The following is a 24,563-nucleotide window of genomic DNA, read 5'->3' as shown; positions in this document are numbered from 1 at the left end:
CTGACAAGGACAGCTGTCTAGTCTTTCAGATGGGACGAAAAACTTAGGTCCTGTGTATATATTGCCATTCGATATAAGAGTCGGCCATTTGTCCGCTACCCTGACAAAATTAGCTCATAACACACTGTATGGCGTATGCCCATCTTTATTAGTTCAGTTGGAGTAAAAAAGTAGGATGTTAAACCCCATTTCATTTCAATTTCATTTCATTAACATTATCTTGTTACATACATGTATAAAATGTACTTTCATTGTTTTGTCTTTTCCAGGAATAAAGCATAACATCAAATCCATTTCTTCTGTTGTCACGTGTGATAAAGCAAACAAAACTGATAGTTCATTCAATATACCGAAATATACCACATTTAATCCAGCGACCACATTAAATAGAATTACTTCTCCAAGTTTCAAATTATCTGCCGTTATAAATAATACCGAGTATGTGTGTCCGACGTCAAGCAGTAAGGTTAATGTTGTTATATTAGATCGTAATATCGTGGAACGTCAGTACGACTGTCCGACCTCTATACAGACTATTCAAGATATCATTGCTCCCCATGTTAACAAAAAAATAAACGTCACCACTCCACCTCCAAATACGAACGATAATACAGGTAAATTCGCCAGAAATATCATGAAAATACGACGCAGAAAAATGAATAAGCATTTACTTAAGAAATTTCGGAAAGTTAATCTGTTCAAATTGAGAATTCAGACACAGCAGCTGAAGAAGAAAAAGGAAAGAATATTTGCCGCACATCTGGCGACTTATACTAAAGCCGCCAAAGATTTTAACGCTGAGGAATTCATTAAGTCCGAGTTGGAGTTGTCAAGAAGAGGTGGATTTTATGTGGATATTTTAGCGAATCGAAATTTGAAATCTGATAAAGTTTGAAAAATATGATGGATGATTTATTTAGTGCTAGAATATTTTTGAATGTAACAAATAGAATTGAATAAAATAGTTAAAATGTTAATAATCATTCTTTGTTTATTATTTGAAAGATTTCACTACTGATAAACAAGGAATTAATATGTCAATCAAGGGGAATAACTCCTAACATTAATGGAGGCAGACCACCATTAATTTCCCCATTGACTTAATGTTAATTCTGGTCTCTTTGCCCACCTCCAACTTTTCCCCAAATATCCCCAAATGGTCATGTCTTTGCACTAAAATATGTATGAGGTTGACCACCAAAATTTTTAGATACACAAACTTGAAGAAGCATACTAAAAACATGTAACTAGTTGCCGTACATATCACCGTAGCCAACCTGATAACCCTGTTATTCTATGCGCCATTAATTAATTCCTACACTAGTTACCCATACTGCAAAAGTTATTAATAGTCTTTCTCCCCTACCCCTTTTTCACCCTTTTGCATGTTGATTATTATTAAAAAGGGTTTGAAATTTGAATATACATTTTTTGCCAGGTTTTAGTGAAAATTAATGAATTGAAAGCGAAAGGTTAACAGAGTTAAGAGGTTTTTCATATTGAAATGTAGGGTGAACAGTTGCATGTTCACTAGTATGCTCCTTCCAGTTTATGTATCTAAAGATTTCCATGGTGAACCTCATAACTTTTGAACAAGAGGTTGCCAAATGGTGTTGCCTCTGTAGTAGAAAGCACTTAAGTGACTTAACCCAACAGCAATTTGTGAAAGTTAGAGATGGTCAAAGAGAAGTAACATTAGAGTTAATGGCCATGGAGAAATTAATGATCTACTCTGGCCAATTTATTGTTACTTGCCATATCCTACATATGGACTCAGCCTAGTAATTATTTCCCTTTATTTCATGATGGACGAATGTAGTGCAAGTTATAAATAGACAATTTTTTCCTTAATTTTTTTCTCCCCTCTTCCTGCATTTTTTGGTTGACTTTTTGGTCTAGAATTGGAGAAGAGGGATAAAATTTGCAATTTCATAGCAGTTTTGGGTAATACTGATGATATTAGAGCGAAGGGATAGAGGGTGTAAAGTGTCTTTCTGAAGAGCAATCATTGTGTCGGAAGTGAGATTTTCACCCCAGTCAACTTCAAAAAATCTAAACGGTCAACCCCCTACAAAATTATGATGAGGAGATTGCCAAATGTGGTCCCCATTGTGTCTATAAAGAATGGAACCAACGGAATTTTGAGCAAAAAGCTACAGTCTGTGATGTTACAGCCATTTAACATTGATGTCAATGGGCAAATAATTGCTAGTCTGAGCCCATATACTGTTTTCTAAAATGTTCATTTCAGCTGGTAACATGTTATTTATTCATTGTTCAGTAACTGGAGTTACTTCCCTTACACTTAAAACTAGAATTATTGTCAGGAAATTTGTGTTTTGTTTAATATCTAGAGAGTTACCACAGCCGGTTCTAACCAAACAATTCGAAGATACCTGGTAGTATTTTGTCAGGTATGAAGGAACAGTAACATTCTGACTTGAATATTATCATCAATCAATACAATACAGCAGATGATTGACATAGATGTAGGCCTATCCTGTTGGGGCCTATTTCAGCTTATTTGATACTCTCATACCCTGCATGGTCTGTTTCAGCTTATCCGACACTGTTGTACCCTGCAGGATCTGTTTCAGCTTATTTGGTTAGCGCGTGCGCGTTGTATCATAAAGTCTGTCATCGAGTCAACTGGCGTGGTTTCAATTCCCAGTTGTATGTAGGGCTGCCTGTCCAACCTCGTGGGTTTTCTCATGGTCCTCAGGTTTCCTCTCACTGCTAGAGACCGCTATGTGCAAGTGAATTATTGAAATAAAATTGAACCATATGTTAGTCCTGAAATGACCTAGTTTGCGTCGAGTGGATGTTAAACCCCATTTCTTATCTGGAGAGCATGCTAATAAATACTATCGGTGCAGACTGGAATAACCAGATGCTGGAATTTGCCATTCGATTGTGACTTCTGGCGTATTTCCCTGAACATAACTGAGTAGAAATTACAGTAAAAACAGAATCGATTGAATGTAAATCAGTTTAAACACATTCATATATATTACATTATTACATGTGTTGCGACCCATTTGTGTCAATTTCTAGGTCCCAAATATTAGCGATTTAGCTCCTTTAATCCACACATGGGACCAAGCGACTATATACTTTTCTTTCCAGTACTCCAATTCTACACCTCTAAAAACTATCTTGACCAACACATAATCAGATCTGAATCACCTAGCTATAGTTAGTCATCCTGAAAGGTAGGCCTACTCACAGAGCTACTGTGGCTGCCGTTTCTCTCACCAGACCAAACATAGATCTCTCTTGCAAATAAATAACCAATCTAGATAATCAATTCTGAACCAACTAGTAAGTCATCTCGAAAGGTAGGCCTACTCACAGAGCTACTGTGGCTGCCGATTCTCTCACCAGACCAAACATATACATCTCCCTCGCAAATAAATAACCATCTAGATATAAATAGATTTATTTATTTTATTGGACAATTCACAAGATAATCATCATTATGCCTTTTAACGCACAAAGAAATATAATAAATTAATAACAGATAGAAATATATCGTCAATATATTCAACAGTAAAAATTATTTTAATATTCAAAAAAAAAAAAACACAACAAATAAACAAAGCAGACATTTTAAGCTTCCCTTAATTTAACAACAATTTGTAAGAAATATTAAATCATATTGTCCATATCCCTGTTTTAAATTATTTATTAAAGTATGTACTTCTAAATCTTAAAGTCGTTGACGGTCATATGTAAAAATTGAATCATTAAAATGAAGATCAGTCAAAAATTGGTTCAATTTTGAAAAGTTGACAACATTCTGCCTCCCCGATATAAACAAAACAGTGGCACCTATAGGTATTGGGTATTATCTTTTGAAAGACCTCTTTTTAATCCAATTAAATCCATGCCAGAAGATTATCTGTCTTTGAAAGGCATTTAGTGAACGCGATATATAATAAACAGACAACTTTATGGATAACATTCACTAGATTTATTAACTGCAACGTTTCAATGAGGATACTCTCATGTTTGGGATTTTCTAATGTAAATCGCTATATGAAAATTAATTATTATTATATAATTAAAGCTGTCTGTTTATCAGAAAATGATCTACCATTTTTATTTGGGTTTTATTTTCTTAAATATAGTATATTTTGGCGTGGATTAAGATGTGACCGATTATATATTGTCCGAAACAAGCATACGACAATCAGCGACTTTAAATAAGGAATTACCAAGAATTTCTTGAATTACCAAGAATTTCTTCAATATCTCAATTATAGATTCATTCATTTAACTATATGTTTTATTGATCATCGACAGTGTTATTTCCTTTTTGATGTTTCAATTTACCAGTATGTTTTAAATCTTTGAGACATGTTAGTCAATGCATGCATCTTATTTTTTCAAAGTCCAAACGTTATATTAAAGATACATTATGTAAGATTTAGATAAAGAGCTGGCCATTCGTACTATAATAGTTCGAAAATAGATAATGCAAAATGAATTTATTGAAAATTTCGTTAAAATTAATCCATGGCGAGCGAAGATATTAGCTTTTGATGGTTTGACAAGATGTGTGCATTAATTGCAACCACCGCACTGGTTGTTCGAGGCTTAGCCTCGCTTCACCATTTATAGATTAAATCAAAATATGGCTGAATGGTTCTAATGTACTTAATATCGGAGATATCCGATGCCATCGGAGAGTTGATTATGGTCTTGTCATGTTAATAAATTTCAGGCCTAAAGAAAGACCTGCAAGAGGCAGATTTAGCTCTTGCATAATGTATGTTTAATTGTGGTTTTATTACCAAATTAGAAAATTTTCTGGGTTAAAACATATGTTCAATACTATTCATACCGATAATAACTGATTTAAGACTGGGATATCAGGTGAACTTGGATCATTAAGAAATAATAAACACAGTACATAAAAGCTCAAACAATTTTTTAAAATTTATTTAAATTTCAATCAATGAACAATTATAATTTAACAATTTTTTTTTTAAGATCTTGACAAATTTAAGTTGTTTTTTTTTTTAAATTTATTTTTGTTATTTTAATCAAACATCACAATATTTATATTATAAGCCAAAAATAATGAAAAATTTCATAGAATAAAATAATTCCTAATCTGGAACTTTATTTATTTTTGTTATTTAATCAAATATCACAATATCTAAATTATAAGCCAAAAATAATGAAAAATTTCTTAGAATAAAATAATCCCTAATCTTGAACTTTATTTGCAATACCTTAAACTTTTTAAATTTCAGCTAGCTTTGTGATAATATTTTAGCTACAATTTCTATCCTCTGCTGATTTATTAAAAATAATTTTTGTTTAAATCTTGGTGGACAAAGATCAAATTAAATATTTATCTTTAACAAAACAATTATGTCTTAAATATTAAACGAATTAAAAAAAAAAAAAAAATAGAAAATTAAAATTTACTATGGCACAAAAAACAATGAAGAAGAGAAAAATCTTCATATATTCCAGACTTTTTTCCAATGAATTTAATTTCCGTCAATTTTGGGTCGTTTTTATCAGCTTTGCATTCAAAATCAAACTACGGTACATTCGTTTACAGCCTCTGTCATGTCAAGTATGGATTACATCAAAAAATTGTAAATTTTAAGATTTATTTGTCAGCTTTTGCAAAGTATGATTACATCAAGGAATCTAATATGTCAAAAATAATAAAAAGGACAACAATTTGTGAAAATATCAAGTGACATAGGTGGATATTTTGTAAGAACAAGTTTATCAAATTAATACTTAAAAAACCAAGAAATCTTGAATTTTATTTTAGAGACAAACTTTTTCTGTTTCAAATTTCCAATTTAGTGAAACTTTATTGTTCATTTAACAATCAAAGAATCGAACGAGACACGCGGCAATTTTATTCCTAGTACTTGAATAATTAACCTCTCTTTTGTCATTGTAAACAACAATCCTGAGTTTTATTTCAAGAAAATTGTTAAACTTCAATCAAGAAATAAACCGAGAAGGAAATATAAATTGTTTGGCAGAAAGTCTGGGAGACGTGAAAGATTAAAACCCAACTAAGACGAACATATAATTATAATTATTTACAAACAATTTACATCTATATACAACCATTTACAATATTTACACAATTATCCTTTTTTTCAAAATGATAAATTCAAGAAATATTTTGACTTGAGCCTTTTCTTGATTTTAAAATGATTTGATTTAAACATGAAATAAGCAGGGAATATTTTTAGCGGAACAAAAAAAGATAAAGGCACATGGACCTTTTGTAATTAAAGGAGAATCTTGCCAAGAAGCACCATAATTAAGAAATTTATAGACACTTCCATGAATCTTTAATAAAAATTAAATGCCTAGCAAGCAAACACTGAAACAGGGTGTTACCCTCGTCTACCCTCGTAAAATAATAAATATAATAAACTTTTAATTTGAAACAATTTGAAATCTCAAGGTTTTCTTAACATCAGAAACTCGTAAACAAACAACAAATAATAAGCATTAATTACAATTTATGACTAGAATGGAATTTAATAATAATCTACAATTTGTTTATCTACACCAAGTTTTATCTACAAAATAATTAATTTATGATTTAATACAGGTACCTATAATATTCAAAATATCTACATTTTACATCACCATAGCAACATAGTCATTCATTTTTAACATTTGTAATACTAGCTTAAAGATACATTATGAGAGATTACATAAAGAGCTGGCAGTTTTCACTATTATAATTAAATTCTAGATAATGTAAAGGGAATTTGCTGAAAATTTCAGTCAGATTGATCCACTCTTTACCAAGAATTTAGCGATTGAATTTTCGGCCTAGCCTCGATTATCATTACAAAAGTCGGTACGATAAAAACATAGTCTCGATTATCCATTTCATGATTTAATCATGAATGAAAGGTGAGCAGCAAATCGGATCCTAATCCACTAAATATCGCAGGCTAGCGGGGACATCTGGAGTTGATTATGGTCTGGATAAGTTAATGTCTAATTAATAATTTAGATAACATTTCAGGCCTAAAGAAAGACCTGCAATAGGCAGATTTAGCTCTTGCATAATGTATGTTTAAAAGAATCATTTCATTCTGAACTATACACTGATATTGATATTCTCAGAATTTCAATTTAATTCTTTTTTTCACTCAGAATTCAGAATCCTTACTAAATATTTTCAATTTGAGTATCTAATCCATATAATAATTATTTAATAGACTGATACAAGAAAATGTATACATTCGATAATTATACAACATGCATGGGAGAGTTATCTACCCTGATTGTGACATCTCATCCGTCTGAAAGGTCTGTAGGCAGAGGTGGGAACAAATCGTGGCACCTGCAGTCCCAAGTTGAAGCTCTTCGAGTCTGAGTCGAGTCCCAAATCTTCAAAAAGCCCAAGTCGTGTTCAAAATGCCAATTCATCAAATTAATTAGTCAGCAAGTTAGAGTTATATCCTCTCACAGCGACTCAAGTCGTGAGAAATAAGTTGAACTTGAGGCAGCTAGAGTTGCAGGATACGTTGTTCCCACCTCCGTCTGTAGTTCAGGTGTTACATGTCGATATAAAGACCAGTAGAATTATTTGATATTGCACTATGTATTATATTTAATATGCACCATGTTCAAATAAAATAAATTCTAAACCCTGTGACCATATTATAATCTAATCATTGTTCATGAGAACATTTTTTGTAGGCCTTCGTTTGTAATATTCTCTAGAAAATAAACGTTTTAACTGTAGGCTACCCATTCTTAACAATAAAATTATTGCCTCAATACAAATATTTCACTCAATAAATGTCCGTTAATTATCTGTAACCATAACAATCTTATAAATCAGATTATTTTATATCCATTTTAAGGAATTCTAATTCTACAGAATCCATGAAAAATGGATGATGTACACACTTCTTTTCATCCTCACACATAGCTTTTGAAATCAGTTTTTCTTTTTTTCATCTTGTGCACCAATTTGTGTTACAATAAAGTATATACACGTTTTGTCATATGAAGAAATTTCTCAATACATACACATTTTCATTTTAATTTCTGAATTAACAAAAATAGTCACATTTCTTGCACACACTTGTTAGAATTTGATTTATCAACAGGATTGTATTTATAATTAAAAAGGTAAAGTAGTTAATAAGGTTTACTTTCATATACAGGCTATCGGGAAGATAACTCTCATATACAGGATATCGGGAAGATAATTCTCATATACAGGCTATCGGGAAGATAACTCTCATATAGGCCTACAGGCTATCGAGAAGATAACTCTCATATACAGGCAATCTGGTTGATTTCACTCATACACCTGATATTGGGAAGGCCTACAGGACAATAACTCTCAAATGGGCCTCCATGATATTGAGAAGATCACTCTCAAATGGGCCTACACGATATCGAGACGATAACACTCAACCAGCTAGGCCTACAGGTAGCTTATTTTATTGGGCGAGAAAGCAGACGGCGACTGAATATGAAACTATCTCCACCAATCACAACAGGTGAAACGTAATTCACGTATTTGATTAAGTCATGTCTTGCCACATCGGAACTTGGGATTCTGTGTCACTCCAATGAAATTCTTTCGGACAAAACATTTTCTTTAACATAAATGTTTATATGTTCATCGTTATCCAATCTTAGAGAAACTTTCAGTCTCTTATGTTTGTTCACCTGTTTGTTCACCTGTTATTCATCACTTACAAAACACCTGATGCCACTTTTAAAATATAATTTGGAAATAATCTGGAAATTTCACTTTGTCCAATGAAGCCAGGGTTTCCTAAACAGAACTTTCTGTCCAGAAAACCTGTTGCACTTCTTTTCATTCAGACGCACGATAATTTTACAAGGATTAAAAAAAACATCCAATGTTCATCTGTTGTCGGCCTAGTTGTATTATCTCCACAGTTCATTCACCCGATTGGTGCAGCAGGGTTCATACATTTCACAGTTTATTCATGACCTAAATTATCTATTGAGTCATTATTCACTTGTATGTCTCAAGTCTCAGCACTAATTTTATAAAACACGAAAAGATAAAATAAAATAGGATCTTCACAAACCATTAACAAAACAAATAACAACATTCACATTTTTTTTAAATAATCAAATTATTTTTCCCGTTTAAACTGCGGCCTCAGCACTAATTTCAATCAGTGGTATTTTCATGTGTTTGAGTTGATGCGTTGCCGTGGCAAGTTCATTCACTAAACGATATTCCTGTTCACGCAATTTCTTTATCTCCTTTTGACTTGACTGAAAATAAAATGTTAAGAAATACTTTATTAAAGATCCCACTGGCTAAATCTATTTGTTAAGGCCAGCTCAATTTTTGTCACGGTCGCTGAGATGTAAATAAGGTTAGGGTATGTAAAAGTTGGCGAGATTGTGGGTTAGGGTTAGGGTAAACATTGTCCAGGGTTAGGTTTAGGGTTGGGATTAGCGCTAGCTCTGTTTACATCTCGTGACCTATGACGAAAAAATTTAGCTGGCCTTATCTTTTAGCACTATCTTACTCAAACTTACATTAAGGCAAGACGACAGTCAGCACCAGATGTAGATAAAAGAGAGGCCCTCTACGAGGCTCCTCGATCACAATTCCCCATCGTCACGACTAAAGGACGATAAAAAGGTGTTTTATACAATTGCAGGGGTGGTATACTCCTTGCAGTGTTTCGTTTGATTAGACCTAATTCCACTCAAACACTGCCGTAACGAAAGCAAATTTCTGTTCCAAATTATGACTGGTCAACAAGCCGATTAACAACCAATGCCTAACTCCGTAACAATGTCATTCGGGTATAAACAGAGCTCCACATTGTTTACATAGCGTTACGTCAAGACTAACGAAATGTTTACGCACGTAACAGGAGCCTGTGTTTTAGACTACAGTGTATATAAGAAAGGTTACAATAGTATCAAAAATATTTTTCAAAACTTTTGAATTACTGATCGTAAGAAGATATTTGCATGAACAAGTACGATCATTCTATTTCAACCAGGAACCAACCATGATATCATCGCATCAATTTTAGAACTGTCATGTCTTAGCAAAAATTAAAGTCCATGAATCAAAGTGCAATTTTATTAATTGACGGAGTCTTAGGCTTTTTATGAAGAGTGTCAATAAGAAGATTATCAAACGTATGAAACCAGTTCCTGGATTAAAGAATCTAAGAAACCATATATATATTCATAGCTAATACTAAGAAGCCATGTCTAATGCTAAGAAGCTACTTAACTAATGGAAAACCATGAAGCAATAATACTTACAACATTTTGACGGAGCAAATCCAATTTTTCACATTTTAATTTATGAATCTCTGCTTTTAATCTTTCAATGTGTCTGATATAACATTCAATACCTGGAAAAAATATGAAGCAAAGCTTGAATAAAGCAGAAATAGAGCATCATGTGAGCACTGTAATAGCCTATAGGACTAAAACACTCCAGCATCTAGTGCTCCTACGACTAGTCGGATAGCCGTAAACGGTTTGAACTGGACGGTTAAACGTTTCGAATTCAACGGTACGGTTATTTTGAGATGTCCCCCATTACATAGAGTTGTGTCTGATCATATTCCTCTTTATAACAAAACTTGCCCGTTGTCATTTTGTATTTGATGTTTGAAAATCTTAGAATGTAACAGTCGTCCTACGATGTCGACTGCTAAAAAATAATACTATTAATAGCACTCGTCGTAGTCATACGGCAAAGTCAACGGACCTTGTTCTGACTTTTGCTATTGTTAATCCAATCTAAATACTTCTCGGCATTTCTAACTATATTCTACCTTGTTTATTATTTACTTCAAAACGTAACCACCATTCAAAATATAATCATAAAGGCTAGAAAATGACATACTAGATTCGTTATGACATTCAACACGTTCCATATCTCGTAATTTCTCGCAAGAATTCTACTTTGGTTTTTAGTTAAATTAACCAATCATAAAAATTCTACTTGCAAGCGAGGAATTATTTCTTTATTGTCCAATCAATAGACGCCTTCTAATTTACTTTATTCTATTCTTAGTAACATTGTGTAATCGTAATATTATCGCCATCTGTCACGTACGAAGGGAAATAGAGTATTGTTTTGTATATTATCGTTATATTGAATTAAAAAATGTTTCAAATGAACCAAGTTAACCAGGTAAATAAATAACTACGGCCTTAGATAGTTTAAATTTTCATTAAAGAATTGTACATGTCTGAAAAAATTACTGAAATTTTTGCGCGTGTAGTAATGCCTTTTAGGCGAGTATAGCGTGCGCACGAGTAATGAATGACTCGCACCACCTGACAAGCTCTGTTTTATGTTTAAAATTGATACCATACGGTTAACGGTTACTAACCGGTTAATAGCTACGGCTATTCGAATAACAAAAAGTCCTAACCGTAGGAGCACTACCAGCATCACTGAAGCACTCAGGCAAAAGAGGAGCGCTCTAGCAACACAGTGAGCATCCTAGCAACAGAAGGACACTCAAGAACTACTGGTGCATCCTAGCATCAGAAGAGCCCACTGGAAACAGAGAAGCTTCCTAAAAACAGAAGAGCACTCTAACAATACTAGAGTATTTTAGCAACAGATCAGAAGCTTCCTAGCAACAGGCAAACACTTTAGCAACAGATGAGCACACTACTAGAGCTTCCTAGAAACAGAGGATCTTCCTAGCAACTGAAGAACATTTTAGCAACATATGAGCTCTCTACTAGAGCATCCTAGCAACAGAGGATCTTCCTAGCAACTGAACACATTTTAGCAGCATATGAGCTCTCTACTAGAGCATCCTATCAACAGAAGCGCATCCTAGCAACTCTAGCAAGAGCAATCTAACAAAATAGAGCACTCTTGCAACAACAAAACACTCTAGCAACCGAGGAGTGTCTTAGCAACACAAGAGCCCTCTAGCAATAGAGAAGCACTCTAGCACTCTTGAAATTTATAATAAAATAAATAGTAAGCATCAATAGAGAGACATAGAATAAAAATAATCTTACTGTCAGCATCCATTGAGAAAACACAGCTACCATCTTCATTATAAGTATTAGATATGGATGATCGGATGACGTTATTAGGTGTACCTGTCGACGACATGCTGTCCTGTAACATAAATATATATTTAATATAGATACACTTAGAGCTCTGGGGGTTCGATGGTCCAATGGTTAACACATGCGCGCTGTATTATAAGGTCTGTCATTGAGTCAACTGGCGTGGGTTTCGATTCAACAGTTGTATGCGACAAGGAATATGGTCGTCTGTCCAACCTTCTCTGGGTCTTCCGGTTTCCTAGTGACCTGGTTTGTGTCAAGTGGAGTCAAACCCCATTTCTCTCTCTGTGTCTCTCTCTGTCTCTCTCCCTTTTGCTCTCTGTCTGCCTGTCTGTCTGTCTGTCTCTCTCTCTCTCTCTCTCTCTCTTCTTACAAAAATAAATAAATAAATAATTAAAATGTATATTTACCATGCCTGTATCCGAGTCTTCATGATCATGAGGATGTGGATGCCTGTGATTATTATTATTATTATTATTACTAGTTTTAGTATTATTATTATAACTGTTGGGTGTTGTTGGCGTAAAGTCATCAATACTGTTAAAACTACTCTCAGAATTAGATGGAGAGATCTGAATACCACTGTTATTTATTCTGAAAACAACAAAAACAACAAAAAATGCATAAAAGGTGTATATATGAAAATCAGAAGACAATATTTTCATGGATAATAATAATAATTAATTTTTTTTCATATAGCGATTTACGTTAAAAAATATCAAACCACTGTAAATATTGTTTATAAACATTTAAAAACATTAATTGGTCACTAGACATAAGCGCATTATGTTGAATAACATTTTCTTAAAAGCTAAGTTTTTAAAGAGCATTTAAAACATATAAAATTCATAATAGACAATTGGTAATGACTGTGTTTAAAAAAAAGACTGGAAAAGGATTTAATTTCCACTCAACACAATTACTATGGCAGCACAGCTACAGGATTTAAAGGCATTCAACATACTTATAATGGTCAGGCTACTGGATTTAACTCTTAAGTGACCCAGAGGTTTGACGTCGTGACGTCATAAAAACCATGTCATAATGGTAATCCATGATTAGAACATCATTTTTGTGTAGGGCTAGACAATATCACCATTTTATTATAATTTTTCACGATGAAACAGTATGATTTTTGAGTGTAAAAATGTCAAACAGGAAGTAAACAAATGAGTGAAAATTGTCTGTTTATAAGGGGAGCAACTCTCAATATGCTAGGAACGTGCATTCTGCTAACCGGTAATGTTATAGGTGTCGACAAAAGTTGACTAGGGTCAGCTAAGATTTAAATGAATTCAACACATTTATAATGGTCATTTTAGGACTAACATCCGATAATTATTGAACAAAGAGAGATATCTCTACTATATGTATTGAACCAGGTGAGATAACTCTACTGTGTGTATCAATCTAGGTGAGATAACTCTACTGTGTGTACCGGTATTGAACAGGAAGAGATAATTCTATTGTGTGTATTGAACCAGGTGAGATAACTCTATTGTGTGTATTGAACCAGGTGAGGTAACTCTACTGTGTGTATTGAACAGACAGGGATAACTTTATTGTGTGTATTGAATAAGGTGAGATAACCCTACTGTATATATTGAACAAGGCGAGATAACTCTACTGTGTGTATTGAACAGGGAGAGATAACTTTGTGTAGATTGATAAGGTGCGATAACTCTACTGTGTGTATTGAATAAGGTGAGATAACTCTATGGTGTATATTGAACAAGGTGAGATAACTCTACTGTGTGTATTATGGGAATGTGTTTACCTGGTAGAAGAAGATATACTGCCTGGACTAGATTGTGGACTAGGTGGTGTACTGCATGTAGCATATGAGGAATTCGTGCTCTGACTATCTAGACGATTACTGAAATATACAAAAAAAAACATTTGTTCAAATCCTGGTTGTAGCAACAATCGCCATAGAAACAGAATTTAGACGTGTATGACAAATCACTATGACAACAGAACAAGAATTACTGTTCCACACCTTAGACAATGCATACAACCAAACACCATTACAACAAGATGAAGATTACAAAGCAGCCCTGCAGGACTTTAGACAACCAATCCCTCCCAAAAACAAAGTAAAATCCCACCTTTTATCTTTTTTCTTCTCTAAACTTGAAAATTGTTTCGCAACATTTCTAGAATTAGACGGAGACTTTTTCACCTGAAAAATAAAAAATAGATTTATTGTTGGTTATAAATATTATCGTCCAGTTACAAAACAGTTATAGTATATTCAGACAGGAACGTCCAGATACAAAACAGTTAATGTAATGTATATTCAGACAGGAATGTCCAGTTACAAAACAGTTATGTATATTCAGATAGGAACGTCCAATTACAAAACAATAACAATACTTACAGGTGATTTAAGACTTTTATCATCTTCACCTACAGTTGGTAACGATGACGGTGTTCCATTTAAACGTCGACTTCCTGATAGACTCGATTCAAATGACTGACTCCTTCCCTTACCACTAAACGCTCGTTTAACAGTGTCAAATAATCGACTCCCTTCCTTGCTAGACCCCGATAAAAACGAGCCCCCAAACATCTCAAAATTCTTCTTCTGTAAATCTTGATATAACGAGTCTAATAATGATGATCTCGTTCTTTCCTGTAATCAGATCAAAACAAATTTACAAACAAATGAATGATTGGTTGCCAGCCCATGAAACATATGCCTACAGCAGCTAAGTCGTCCTCTCTGTCAACAAGGGTTGTCACATATCTTGTCGGTAATGAAAACATTTACAACACACTAACAACCCATTAAGAGTAACAACCAACCCATTAAGAGTAACAACCCATTAAGAGTAACAACCAACCCATTAAGAGTAACAACCAACCCATTAAGACTAACAACCCATTAAGAGTAACAACCCATCAAGTAATAATAAACGTGGGTGCATAATAAATGGTTTAGCATCTTATTGATAATATGCACCATGACGTCCATAGAAGACAGGCATACATTGATATCATACAGTGTGCTATGAGGGACATTTTGCCCTGACAGTGGCACTATGGCGTTTAAAAGCATTCTGGCACGCGATTTATGTGCTAATTTTAAAATTTTCATTTGATCTTACATATTGGATGTCAGACCCCCATCTTTTCACTGTAAGATAACAACATCAATTGACCGACAAATCGTGTTTGCAATGTCGAAGACTGTGGATGATATTGACTCCTTTAACATACTGCCAACGGTAAACATAGATCTGTTTTTTGTCCCATACAAATGACTAGACACTTTCCCCTATCAGAACCTCCTGGTTACTGAGCCAGATATATCTTTATTTCAACAGTGGGAGGAAATCAGACCACTAGGAATCAAAACCACAACAATTGAATCAGATAGAGAGAGAGAGAGAGAGAGAGAAATAGGGTTTAACATCCACACAAAACAAACTAGGTTATTTTGGGACTAACATATGGTTCAATTTTATTTCAATATTTCGCTTACGTGCAGGGGTCTTTAGCAGTGGGAAGAAACTGGAGGACCCGGAGAAAACCACGAGGTTGGACAGGCAACCCTTCTCCTACATGTACAAGCAGGGAATCGAAACCAAGCCAGTTGACTCAATGACAGACCTTCTGATACAACGTGCACGTGCTAACCATTCGGCCATCCACCCCCCCACAATTTAATCAATGACAGGCCTTATTATCAGGCCTGAACTGGTGATCCAACCCCTCTCCTATATTGAGAAAGAAATCAAGGTAAATAACTTACACCAAGTTTAGCGAATTGTTCTGCTCTATAACACGCCATCTCCGCGTTGATTAGTTTGGTCAGAATAAAGTCACGAAATTCCGGTCCTTTTTCAAATACTGCTGGATTAGGCAATGATGGTCCGAAAGTAGGAACATCGTTTCTGGCCGTCACAGATACCTGAAATAATACATCATCCTGTTTAATCAGGTCACTAGGTCAATAGGTCACCTGGTTAATAGTGCAAGGTCAGTATATCACGAGGTCAATATGTTAAAAGGTCAGTATACCACAAAGTTAATATATCACATGGCTCAATATGTCTCAAGTTCAATAGGGCACAAGGTTAATATGTCACAAGTTTAATAGGGCAAAGGTTAATATGCCACATGGTCAATATATCCAGGTTAATATGCCACCATGTCAAAGTGTCATAAGGTCAATATTCCACCAGGTCAATAGGGCACAAGGTCGATATGCTTATCAAATTTTATCTTTTAAGGGTTTGAAATGAAACTTTAACAAGACATCAAGTTTAAAGACATTTCAATTCCAAAATTACCAGACTGATTATTTGTGTGATTTTTATTGCTACACGACCAGACCTGAATTGTGGCTAAATCATGTAATGAGCAATGTTGCTAAAATTTCTGGATTACTTTCATGTTTTGAAATTCAAGATCGCTTTGACGTTTCATACTACATGGCCATGATGAGATAGTTTACCAGGTACAAAGTATAGTTGAACAACCTACCTTATATTTAGTATGGTCCGTATTAGAATCTATTGGTTGAACAACGATATATGTATGTAGAAAATGGGAAGCAATCATATCAGGAACAAACGGAGTGTTTTCTTCCTGGAAGATTATCGCTACAATATCGTTGCCTATGTGACGTTTTCGCTGAAGCTGAAAAAGTCAATAAAAGTATTTATAAATTCCAATTTCTATCTAAATCATCCAGAAAATAATTGATCATTATCTGGTACATTTATTTTGAGAAATTATTTAATATGAACTACCTTAGAATTCTTTTTTGGAAACCATAATTGTAACATTAAATGAAATGAAATGGAGTTTAACTTCCTACTGTTCTGCTCCAACTGGGCTAATGAAGACAGGCATACGCCATACAGTGTACTATGAGGGAAATTTTGCCCAGGCAGCGGCACTATGGCCTACTCTTATATCGAATTCCAACTACCAAGGGATCTTTAGCGTGCATGCCAATTTATACAGAGGACCTTGGTTTATCGTCTCATAGAAATGACTAGACAGATACCCTTGTCAGGCCCTCCGTTCTGCTTCACTGACATTCGTTAATCCATCACATTGACCAGAATGCAGCTTATATAACAATTCTTCCAGATCCTAGTGTAGTAAATAAAGACAAGTAAAACAAAATTTTGAACCATAAAAAACGAAATGAAATAGGATCTGTGTTTTAATCAGTTTATTGTAGTGTAAAATTCAGACAAAATGAAATACTAAACTTATTTAAAAAAATAAGATATACACAGGTTACAGGACATTATATATGAGAGATTTAAACCAGATAGACAAACATAACTTGACATAATGAACTCCATACATGAGACCGTATATAAAACCCAACTTATATCCAGAAATATATCATAACATATAGTTTATATCACGGCTTCCACATCAAATTTTGACTGTCGCTCATTTTTGAAAAGGTGATTATTCCGGAGTAGAAACCCACAAGAAAACACAACACAAAGTATATATGGATATAGCTTCTCTTCTCTTATTCAATAACGACATTATGTATACATTACTAGATACAGTTCATATCGGGGATTCTACTTCAAAATTTGACTGTCATTTTTGATAACGCATGGAAACTTTGCAGATTAAAATCATTTTTCAGATTTCATGGACCCATAATGAAAATCAACCGATCGTCCATCAAAATTATTTACAGAGTTACTCACCTGTTGAGGATCGCCATCTGTATGAGGTAACATAGTAGACACATGGAACATGACTTCACGATTATTGAAATGTGTATACAACGATTCCAGGCCCGTCTGACCGTGTAATGTATCCAATCCACCACGGAATCTAAAATATAATATAAATATTTCAACATCAAGTCATAGCACACTTTCAGCACTGAATCAAAACTTTGACAGAAATATTTATTTTGAATCTAAATTTATCTGTAAGTGTAACCAAATGAAATTGGTTTGGTCTATACCAGGGGTGTCAAACATGCAGCCCGCTGGCCAGATCCAGCCCACCAAGGGTTTAAATGTGGCCCGTGGAATTTTTTTTAACAAACTGACGTGTCAATAGTTCTTAGAAACTGGGTCAAAGCCAACAAAAAACAGCAGATTAAGATCGCTGGTTTAAACAAGAAAAATTGTGATGTTTACCCTTTAAAATGTTTGAGTGAAACATGGTCACCGATTAAATCTAGAAATTCTTCCATGGCTGGACCGTGACTGACATTACCAAATAATTCTTCTTCTGTTGTCTAAAATAGTAAAATAAGCATATAATTAACATGATGAACCTAGACTCACAGCTGTAGGGATGACAATGTGGAGTTAATGTCTCATAGACAATTTCTCAAGATCGTTGTGGGACTAACATGCAGTTATATCTGACATATTGTGTGTCATACAAGGGGGGAGAATATTGCTGGTACAGCACCATTTCCACATGCTCTTAATATTTCAAAACCACATGTCACAACCACCAGTCAAAACAGAGAGTGAGAGAGAGAGAGAGAGAGAGAGAGAGAGACACACACACACACAGAGAGAGATGGTGTTTAACGCCCACTTGACACAAACTAGGTCATTTCGGGACTAACACATGGTTCAATTTTATTTCAATAATTCACTTGAACATATTGGTCTTGCGACCCTGCTCCTTGTCAAGTACAAGCGGGGAATCGAAACCATGCCACAATGAAAGATCTTCTGATCCAACGCGCACACGTTAACCATTCAGCCACCCAAACAGAATTTCTTCCTGATACACATAAACCAGGAATCATCTTGTTGAGACTCTATTGCACTAACTACTTATCATACATGAACAAATAAGACATGTTATATCAGATAGTAAAATAAGATGTGATACATCAGCTGATCTATCATAGAAAGGGAGGGGGGGTCTTGGGGTTAAGGTGATCCAGAACAAAACATCTACAACAAACTTACCTGACCGAACTTCTGATAGATGAGACCAAATTTAAATGTACTGGTTAATAAATGTTCATCATATAAAACTATTAACTCAGAACCCTAGAAAATAAAATAGAAAAATATTACAACACAATCACGTAGGCACACGTCAGTCCAAAATGTTTAAACTTCAAAATTTTACCAGTGTACTTCCGTTTTACAACATATCTTTTCAAAATAATATAACAATTTTCAGCATTACCTAATTTTCTTTACGGTGGTGCAGCATGGAGGGCCCGACAAGGACAGCTGTCTAGCCATTCGGATGGGATGACAAACCAAGGTCCCGCGTACACATTGGCTTGCACATAAAAGATCCCATGACAGTTGGAATTCGATATTATGGTAGGCCATATTGCCGCTGTCCGGGTAAAATTTCTCTCATAGCACACTGTATGGCATATGTCCGTCTTCATTAGCTCAGTCAGAGTAGAACAGTAGTACGTTAATTATGTTTTATAAATTTATAAATAATGAAGTTTTACCTTCATGGATAAAACTGGATGAAATCTTTCTGTTGTTATATCATCACACACAGCCTATAAATAGAAGAAAATATAGATTATAGAATTATCAATACTGGAACAGAGCTCCTAAATCACTTTGATAAAAACACTAAAATCAAGCTTGATCTGCACAGTGTTTGAATACACAAACCAATCCCCTCATACATGACAAGAGAGAGAGAGAGCGCAAGAGAGAGAGAGAGAGAAAGAGTGTTTAATGACCTCAGCACAAACTAGGTCATTTTGTGACTAACATATGGTTCAATTCTATTTCAATAATTTGCTTGCGCATATGGAACTTTAACACCTCGAGACCCGAGTAAGGTTGCCTGTCCAATCTTGTGTGGCCTTTTCTGGGTCCTTCGGTTTCCTTCCAATGCTCAAGACCCCTGCGCACAAGTTAATCATTAAAGTAAAATTGAACCCTATGGTAGTCGCTATATGACCTAGTTTGTGTCGCTATATGACCTAGTTTGTGTCCGTCCGTCTCCGTCTCTCTTTGATCACAACAATCAGACTTACTTTTGCTATTTTAGCTGGATTAGGAATTTCTACTTTATTGACAGGAAGTATTTCATGGTGTACAGCAAATCTAGTCCTGAAATTATCAATCCAATATTAATACAACTTTCACAAATTCACCTAAAATGTCATACCCTGCCTTGTGTACCATAATTAATAGCTATATGTATGAATAAACGTATGGATACAGCTACTGCTTTATTTAGGCGAAGTTTCAAAGAGTACTTGAAAATGTTAAGAATACTCTTCGAACCGTCGCCTAAATAAATCAGTAGCTGGTTTTCCATTTATCTGGGCGACGTATCGAAGTGTATCTCTGTTTTTCCATAAGTATGTGTTATAGTTTATTTATCTACCCAGTTACTAAATATATATATATATATGGTTTCAGTGGGAGTTATACAAATTTATAGTCTGTAGAGCCTCAAAATGTCTGCCCACAGACGCTAAAAGTATTTAATGCACTATAGCCCTTTCCACTGGATGCAATATGAAGCTAATGACCAACGTGCTCATATCAGTACGAATGCCCCATAAAGCTGAGTGGGCTGGCCACCCACCCACCCCGGTGCCCCATAAAGCTGAGTGGGCTGCCCACCTACCCCCGGTGCTCCATACAGTTAAGTGGGCTGCCCCTCACCCCTGCACAAAAGCTGAGTGGGCTGCACCCCCCCACCCCACAATCCTGCCCCCCACCCCCGCTAGCTTCGACCGTGGGCTGTGGGGTCATGTCGTCCTCGTATAAAAGATTTTCAGAAATCCAGATTTGGTATATTTACCGTAAAATAACTCTCATAGCTTCTGGATTAGTCTCAGCCTTTATAGACATTACGACGGGACCAAGACTCTCATCAGCTGCATAATAATTAAAATGTTCCTGAAAGTTAACAAATAAAAAAAGAGAATTAATATAAGGATATTGACATGTTTACAACGTCAAATATACGAATACACAGAGAGATGTGGCATCAGATGGTATAGACAAAGTATGTAGAATGCTGAAAATTTTCAACCAATCATATCTTTGTAAATACTGAAATATATGAGTAGGCTGTAGCGCTGTCTGGACAAAATTTCCATCAAAGATCCCTTGGCAGTTGGAAATCGATATAAGAGCAAGCCATAGTGCCGTTTCCCGGGCAAAATATCCCTCATAGCACACTGTATGGTGTATGTCTGTATTCATTAGCCTAGTCAGAGCTGGCACAATATTGTAGTTTGTGATGGATTCCTCAAATTAGGATAAGAGATTAATAAACCTGTCAGACCAGGATGGCGTCCTTACTGTGCTGCTACGGCAACGGAAAATGGTCTTTGAGCATCAAGATCGCCAGGAGCGTGGTAAAAGCATGGTGGAAACGCCAGAAATCGTTCTGTGGTCTCCATGGTTGTCAATGATAGCCGAGTCAGAGCGTTTGTTGTGAGCATGTTCAAAACAAACGTGAAGGTTCTTCGATCATACCTGGAAAGCTGTGAGAACGCGACTTTTTTTCAAATTTGTGATTTTTTTTACTTTTTCTCACATTTTCTGGTCACTGTATGGTTGCAGCAGCGCAGTAAGGACGCCAACCCAGTCTGACAGAGGCATAATAGCACTTGAATCCTCCCCAAAACCTTGTGTTTACCGTTTAAAATCCTTCAAAACATAAGTATAATATAACGATACTGACCTTCCCTAGAAAATGTTGTCGATAACAAATACTTGTTTCATCTGTTTCTATGGTGATTTGTTTAGGATCATATTTCTGTAGGACTGGTGAGCCGTCTGAGTTTACAGGAAGTTGATGATCCGCTCCATCTACCCAATACCCGACACCTTCCGGTATAACTACCATAGGATACGGACCAGGTTTCTTCAATATCTACAATAATTATAACTATGTATAATGGTGTAGCTCTTTATTTCTATATATTATGGTGGACAAATAATATCACAGTACTCATTTTCATAAAGAGCTTTTTTGCTACTTCCAATCATTATTAACCCAGTCGGAACAGAATAGTTGGACATTAAACAACATTTCATTTCATGGTTGACCCAGTGGTTCAGAGCATGCCGGTAGATCATTAAGCCTGTCATCTATGCATACTGTATGGTGTATGATAGTATGCCCGTCGTCATTAGCCCAGTCAAAGCAGAACAGTAGGACGTTAATTTCATTTTATAATAAAATTTTTCAGATATTAACACATTGATTCTAATCATTGTTCGACTAATTATGCAGTGGTTTTTTTTCTAAAGAAATAACAATAATTAATATCTATATATAAGATTTTACTTCTGAGTTTGATATCATGTCTGGAAATAATTACTTTTGTAAAGCACTCTTATACTCCCAATCTAACCTTACTGCCGAATGTGTATTGACAAAACTGGTGAAAAAACAGGAACCAAAGAGATTAATTCTGACAAAGTCTGAATTTGTGTCTGACAATGTCTGTGACAGACGCCTTGATAATATAATCATATAAGATTTTATATTTCAATAAGACAATAAGTTATTGCCTCGCACGGCAAGGCTCATGCTGGCGATTGCCATTTCGGCCAATTGCGATAAAAATATAATTTTGGCGATAAAATATTCACTCTGCCAAATTTGTTTTTTGTCACAAAGCTTCTGTTCTTACCGTTTATAAATGAATATATATTCTTGGTGTTTTCAAAATCAGTCATTATCGAATAAAAATATCAAATCATTCTTAAGTGAAAAATTGAACTGTCTTCTTCAATGTCCAATAATAATAGAAAAGTGTCAGATTATTTTACTAGGCCACCACCACCACCAGTCTGCGGCAGAGAAAAATTTCAAAAAGCACAAAATTTTAAGTGCATTTGGAAAAGGTAGATCAGCTACCAAAACAATGTTTTATTCCATAAGTGAATCAGAGAGAGACAGAGAGAAATGGGGTTTAACGTCCACTCGACACAAACTAGGTCATTTCGGGACTAACATATGGTTTTAATTTTATTTCAATAATTCACTTGCGGTACATTGCTGTGCGATTTTCATGTAGTACACTTTTGAGCTAATCTAGCCTAGATGGGGATCATGGCTAGACTTACATTCTGATGATACCAGATATACATACATTGATACCATATAGGAGAAAATTGGTACACTTTTCAGCCAGGTTGACCCCCTGGGCTCCCGGTCTATTTATATTGAAAGTAAAAATGTAACAAAAATTTGGGCGTAAAAAAATATATGGTTAATAAATAAAAATGACAAATTGGCGAAAAAAATGAAACCCAGAGTGATCACTGTTGTACACCATTCTTCTGATTTCTGGACGTCTCATAAAACTGATGAATATGATGGTATAGAAAGAATTTGATTTGTAGGATGGGATTAAACCGTTTCAAATGTCAATTATAAGCTTCTGTGGATTATTGGGACTTAAAAAACAAGTACAACAAATAGTACTACCTTTAAAGGAGCTAAATCGCTAATATTTGGGACCTAGAAATTGACACAAGTGGGTCGCAACTCATATAATACCGTAATATGAATGTATATAAACTGATTTACATTCAATCGTTTCCGTTTTTACTCTAATTTCAAATCAGTTATGTTCCGTGAAATAAGCCAGCAGTCTCAAACAAGTGCAAATTCCAGTCTACATAAGCCGTTTGGTTTGGTGCAATATGTCTAGCCTCGTTCCTCTAGTCTCTTGCTAGAACTGGGGCTGAAACGCATTATGGTACACGATTCGTGTACCAATGGTAAAATATTTATTTTGTCTTAAATATTGGATATCAGAAGCCCACCCTTTTCCGGTAAGATCACAGCATCAATGTTGTTTTAAATTGACAAATAATTCGTGTTTTAAATGTTGAAGATTTTGGATGATATTGAGTTAGAGACTTAGCTCCTTTAACCTTTAAGAGTTGTAATAATCCCACCCTTAATTCTTAACTGACCCACAGAGACTTTTGTCGACGCCTATAACGTTACCGCTAAGAACCCACGGTGACTTTTGTCGACAAAACCAGTTTACCGAATGCAACATTTTTAGCGTAATGTGAGTTACTTCCCTTATGAACAGACGACTTTTTCTCGTTTGTTTACTTCCTGTTTGACATTTTGACAGTTGAAAATCTTACTATTTCTTTTTGAAAAACTATATTGAAAAGGTGATATGTCTAGGCCTATACGATGGATTACCATCCTTATTGAATGACAGTGATTCAGATTTTATCGGTGGTGTAGAATTTCATAGTTTTGCGTTAGAACATAATAGGCCTACTGATAAGTGATAGAAGCAAGTAGGCTAAATCAACAAATTACTTAAATAAGCTCACATTAAAAGAGATTCATGATGAATGATTTTTAGTTCACAACAGCTGAACAAAAAAAAAAAAATAGAACTAACCATTATATACATGAATTTTGCATGAAATGTCTAAATTAATTTTTAGTTTAAATTTCATATTTATGAAAATAACATTAAATTTAGATTATTTCATCCATTTACATGTAGGGTCTATCTA

General features: G+C 34.8%; 1 protein-coding gene across 5 annotated transcripts in view; it reads right to left on the bottom strand.

Annotated features, from left to right (window-relative positions):
- Nucleotides 1-4,210: 4,210 nt before the first annotated feature.
- LOC126828853 (rap1 GTPase-activating protein 1) overlaps nt 4,211-24,563 on the bottom strand; it is a 211,360-nt gene continuing 191,007 nt past the window's right edge. For 4 of the 5 annotated variants that reach the window (XM_050558901.2, XM_050558900.2, XM_050558904.2 and 1 more), the window contains 16 exons: nt 21,742-21,933; nt 20,851-20,948; nt 20,072-20,147; nt 19,529-19,582; nt 19,020-19,103; nt 18,225-18,325; nt 17,781-17,910; nt 16,579-16,734; nt 15,845-16,003; nt 14,468-14,722; nt 14,196-14,269; nt 13,865-13,963; nt 12,498-12,681; nt 12,034-12,136; nt 10,300-10,391; nt 4,211-9,282 (listed from right to left, as the gene is read on the bottom strand). In XM_050558901.2, coding sequence (XP_050414858.1) covers nt 9,151-9,282; nt 10,300-10,391; nt 12,034-12,136; nt 12,498-12,681; nt 13,865-13,963; nt 14,196-14,269; nt 14,468-14,722; nt 15,845-16,003; nt 16,579-16,734; nt 17,781-17,910; nt 18,225-18,325; nt 19,020-19,103; nt 19,529-19,582; nt 20,072-20,147; nt 20,851-20,948; nt 21,742-21,933 — 1,989 coding nt within the window. In that variant the 3' untranslated portion in view covers nt 4,211-9,150. The remainder of the gene's footprint in view (nt 9,283-10,299; nt 10,392-12,033; nt 12,137-12,497; nt 12,682-13,864; nt 13,964-14,195; nt 14,270-14,467; nt 14,723-15,844; nt 16,004-16,578; nt 16,735-17,780; nt 17,911-18,224; nt 18,326-19,019; nt 19,104-19,528; nt 19,583-20,071; nt 20,148-20,850; nt 20,949-21,741; nt 21,934-24,563) is intronic. The other variant, XM_050558903.2, reaches the window with a different exon arrangement.

Source organism: Patella vulgata, chromosome 7 (assembly GCF_932274485.2).
Source record: "Patella vulgata chromosome 7, xgPatVulg1.2, whole genome shotgun sequence".
NCBI lineage: Eukaryota > Metazoa > Mollusca > Gastropoda > Patellidae > Patella > Patella vulgata.
The sequence above is the reverse complement of the archived record's forward strand: the minus strand, read 5'-3'. Positions and strand labels throughout refer to the sequence as shown.